Raw genomic sequence first — 4,801 nt, forward strand, 5'->3', positions numbered from 1 at the left:
CCCTCAACCTCAAGGTTGTAAGGGTGACCTCGATACCACTAACACATTGGCTCTTTGGTAACACCATTACAGGTTATCCGATTTGTTGTTGACACTAATTATCGTGATATGCCTCATGATTTCTATTGCGTGTTTTGTCATTTCCTGCACATAATGTCACCAATAAAATATCGTAGCAAAGGTGAAGTGAACACAGAGGCTACATATAATGGTCGTAGTATTTGCCTTTGATAAAATAAACATTAAACTTTGTGTATAAAATGATCATTCGATCATTCGTACACTACTTATCACATTATATACATACATATTAACATATACATATATGTGGGATTGGATATCATTCTAGTATATGTGAGCGGTGAGCCTTGTTGCTATAGGAGTCGTTCCAAGCCACTTATTTGTAGAAGGCAAGATTCAATTTACATTATAGCAAGTTTGTATCCGCACAACAATGAGGTCATGAGGTGTCGATAGAGATTGTGGTTTAACATGGTTTTTAAGACTTATGATTAAAAAAGTGGTGTGTGATTTTGTCATGGTGGTACAGAATGATCAAAGTGAAACTGCAGATCATATGTATTACATACCATAATACTAACACCGAAATGGACAAAAGTTTAGACGTCATATTACATTAAACAAATGTAATACAACCAAAGTATCGGCCCTGCCCCTTCGGTTCGAAATAATAATGTATGTTTAAGAATATGCGCCATGGTCAGCAATTTTGTATAAACCTAACATTGAAATTCTACTCGAGTATTTTTCCTATATAGTTTTAGAAGACGATTTCACCATAAATGATTTGCACTTGTCAATCCACAATCTTTGGTAATGAGATCGGAGTCCCAGACAATATCTGACCAATCAGCGGTGACTCAGATGCTCGCGAATGGCGTCCTCCCAAAACCGCCTGTTGTTTTTCACGATACGTTGCCCAAGTGACCAAATATAGCCCCGATATGATCAATAATCCTCCTACAATGCTGTTCATAAAATGAATAGTCAGAATACAAATGTGCAGATTATTTTGAGATAAACTTAACTGTCTTTTCACATGCTATGTATGAAAATTGCAACACTTGAATTGAATCTAAGTGTAGTTTATCAACGTACTAATCATACGAAAGGGAAGCTAACGTACCTTCCCATATATATCGGGCTTCCAAGGAAAAGTCTAGACAAAAAAGCAGATGCAGCCGGTTGAAGTGGATTGTAAAGTGCAACCAAAGCGGGTCCCAGGATCTTGTTTGACCAAGTCAGAAGTCCATAATTTAATGCAGATGCAATGGTTCCCTGAAAGAAATCAAATAACGAAATCAAGTTTTATTACTTCATACAAAATTTTGCAAACTGATTTTAGTTTCCTAAAAACGTGAAATGTAGGTCAGATACAGATATTGTACTATTTGCAACTTATTTTAGGTGCAGACACAAAAATAACAGAAAACGTTGCCAAACAAGACCAAATAATATACTTAATTCTTTTTTTTAATGAGTTTGAACTCGGCTACTTTTAATGATTGAAATTTATGAACATGAATAACAATACATATTGGTGATGGTGTAATAAACTAAAGAACTATTAGTTTATTATATAGTTACATGACACATATTTCATTATAACTGTGCAACAGAAGGCCGATAACATAGTTGAAGAAGGCTATTGGCCATTAACAAAAAGTTTTAGACACTTTTAATAATGACAAATCAGAATAACTTTCCTCACAATTTCAAATGTAGTGATGATTAGAGGCAAGTGTTGAAAAACTTACTAAGAAAAAATATGTTCAATTATCATAAACTTACAGCATAAAGTACTGCCCAAAACTCAGATTCAGTCAAACTCCAGTCTGTTGACTCGCTGTTCATGACAAACGCTGTCGAGACCAAAAAAATAACACCAAACAAGTACGAATATGCTGTAACCGATAGGCTTGCAGGATACCTAGCCAATACTGGAGCCTGAATTGATTGTATAGTACAAACCAACATCAGAAATAGTTACCAAGAATATTATACAACCTCTTTGATATGTATAAAAACAAAATTTAAATGATTATACATATAAAGTATCAGACTTTATACCTGAATAGCTAAAAAGGCTGCCATGCACATGCAATTCCCTATTAAGCATAGCACACCAAGGTGCCAATTGTCAAACCCTAGACCCAAAAACATAGACAATAACCATCCAGCTGGTTCGGGTTGACCCTTTGCACTAATTTCGTTATGTATTGAAAGATCATTTTCTAAATATCCGAAAACAACAGGTCCACGAAACATAACCATGAAGATGGCACCGCACACACAAATGAATGTACCTCCAACTTTAACCTGACCTTCAGTTCTGAGTAAATTCACCGTTTCTGTACTGCAAGATGAACTACTTCATATGGACTCCAAAATATATAAAGATAGAAACAATATACAGTATAGATTATAGAACCTGCGTATATGTATTGTTCTGTATGTAGAGGTGGCATAACATTTGTAAATGAAAATGAAAAGAAATTATGTTTTGAACTGACCCCATTATTGTAGCAAATATAAACGTGAAGACGGGAATTGAAGGTTGTACAGCTGCAGCATATGTTGGAGTTGTGTAGCCAAGACCAAAAAGAAACAAAAGCTGATTCCCAAATATCCTAATTCATTATCAAGAAATTTTTTAAGAAATCATAAATTAACAGAACAAAAAACACAACTTTAAGCAGAATAGCATAGATTAAAACGAGACAACAGTTTACACTCGCATAAGAAACATAACAATAATCACAATCATTATAAAGAAGGATTTTCAAACAGATTGAAAGATTGTGAACTTACCCGGTTAAACCAAGAAAGAAGAATGACATGAGAAAACGCCTATTGATAGGTGGTCTAGTTTTCCTACAAAATAACGAATAATAAACCAACTTTAAGTTGAATCATCACTTACTTTCAGTTAATATACACCTGTTCTTTTGCAGGCAAACAATAATTCAAAATGTTATACTTAACATATAGATCAATATGCTAAACCATCATGGACCTAAAGGTTACCACATACGCAGAATCACATTATCTTCGTCACTTTAAAGCACATTTCACTTGATATCAAAGGTACATTCATATACTCACAAATATGTAACTAAAATCCGTGATTCAGCATATGACATAAAGGGTAAACGGAATAGGTTTTTACTGTTTACGTTATCTGGGAACAAATTAGGATGCGTTTGATAAAACTGAATGATTAAGCTCTGAATAATCTGAATGATTCAAAGGCTCTGAATAAATTTGATTTTGATTTAAAAAAGTTGTTTGATTATTGTTTTGAATAAACATTATGAATGAGATAAAATTACCTTATTAGCATTTTATATGTATTAAAAACTCAATATACTTGTTTCATAAGTGTTCTAGATATATTTAAGTAGGATATTACAGAAAATTTAGGTCCTTAATGGTTAAGAGATTGTTTCATCTCTGAATGGTTAAACACTGAATTTTCTGAAACCATTCAGCATCATACAGCATCATATTTCATTCAGATGTCAAAAACAAACGCGTTGAATACTGAATGATGAGGCATTCGGTGTTGAACCATTCCATTAAGAGATAAACAAACACACAATTACTTTGCGGTCTAAACAGATTATCAACTGATGTTCTGTTAGAGCTTAATGGAGGCCAACCACAACACCATTTTGTGATGGTTACTCAGCAAATTACATGAACAGCATAGATGTTGAATTTCTAATTTACACGCACACACATACATATACATGTATATATTATATAGATATATAATATAATAGGAGTATCTAATGAAAATTAAGATCTGAGAAACGTGAACTAACTTTTCACGAAAATAAGCGATGGGAGCAAGAATAATTAGGGCAAGTACATCACGATACACACAGAAAACAAGGCGGCTAACACCAAAATTTAGGGCAACTTTAGTTATCACGTGAGATCCACCAGCAAATAGTTGCACCATTGTCATCGCTGCATGTGCTCGCCGTGCTTCTCCGCCGGCAACACCACTGCTGCCGCCAACCGCCATCACCAATGCAACTCACAAACACACAAATTTGAAAGTACAAAATTAGCTTCGATCGATCAGGCAGGATAGTTGTTGGAGAAAACGATGATCGATCGATCGATCGATCGATCGAATCAATCGATTTTAAATCTGGAAATAAATAATTAATTAATTAATACAGTATAATTCAACGCATTTGAAACGGAAATGATGTTATTATTATTATTGCGTTAACAATTTGGGGATCTTTATTAAAATTAGGTTAAACTGAATTTATTCAGCTGGTGGTTATAAAACCCAAATCCCAGAGAGTTAACGACTAACCCTCTCGGTTAACGGGTGGGTTTGTATACTTAACAAAATTTAGGGATGTCAACATAAGTCAATAGTTCAAGCGATAACTAAAAGAAAGGGTGCATGAACAAATTAAAATATAAAGATTTTTACATGTGAGGAGATTGAATTATTAGGTGAAAAATAGTTTGAGAAAAAAACATATAATTTAACTAAATCAAATATATAATTTTTTATTCACATATACAAATGCGTTTGTGAACATGCGAACATTTCAGATAATTTACAATTAAACATGTAATATGTGATTGTGAATATTTGTTTGCCAATAATATAAGCATTAGATGATATTTATATGTAATCTGTTGAATAAAAATGCATATAAACCATGTGTTAAAAATTTCTCGCACTTCTCACTCTTTTTATGATTCTCGTTTGAACCTGCATGTTAACATAAAAACCATAATCAGATTT

The 4,801-nt window shown here is 33.3% G+C and overlaps 1 protein-coding gene across 1 annotated transcript; it reads right to left on the bottom strand.

The window, feature by feature from the left end:
• Nucleotides 1–572: 572 nt before the first annotated feature.
• On the bottom strand, nucleotides 573–4,347 carry LOC139847316 (WAT1-related protein At4g19185-like). The gene is made up of 7 exons (XM_071836989.1): nucleotides 3,849–4,347; nucleotides 2,833–2,895; nucleotides 2,535–2,651; nucleotides 2,092–2,377; nucleotides 1,813–1,968; nucleotides 1,148–1,299; nucleotides 573–989 (listed from the first exon to the last, which is right to left on the bottom strand). Exons 1-7 carry the CDS (start codon nucleotides 4,052–4,054, stop codon nucleotides 818–820), a joined length of 1,152 nt encoding a protein of 383 aa, XP_071693090.1. The 5' UTR covers nucleotides 4,055–4,347; the 3' UTR covers nucleotides 573–817.
• Nucleotides 4,348–4,801: the final 454 nt, after the last annotated feature.

Source organism: Rutidosis leptorrhynchoides, chromosome 5, assembly GCF_046630445.1.
Source record: "Rutidosis leptorrhynchoides isolate AG116_Rl617_1_P2 chromosome 5, CSIRO_AGI_Rlap_v1, whole genome shotgun sequence".
NCBI lineage: Eukaryota > Viridiplantae > Streptophyta > Magnoliopsida > Asterales > Asteraceae > Rutidosis > Rutidosis leptorrhynchoides.

Bases quoted from the DNA above. Each gene is read 5' to 3' on its own strand.
- LOC139847316 (XM_071836989.1), bottom strand. From the start codon at position 4,054: ATGGCGGTTGGCGGCAGCAGTGGTGTTGCCGGCGGAGAAGCACGGCGA. The intron at 1,300-1,812 runs GTAAGTTTATGA...GATTTCTTTCAG, and splicing joins TTTGGGCAGTACTTTATGCT to GGAACCATTGCATCTGCATT. The intron at 990-1,147 runs GTACGTTAGCTT...TTTTATGAACAG, and splicing joins AGCCCGATATATATGGGAAG to CATTGTAGGAGGATTATTGA.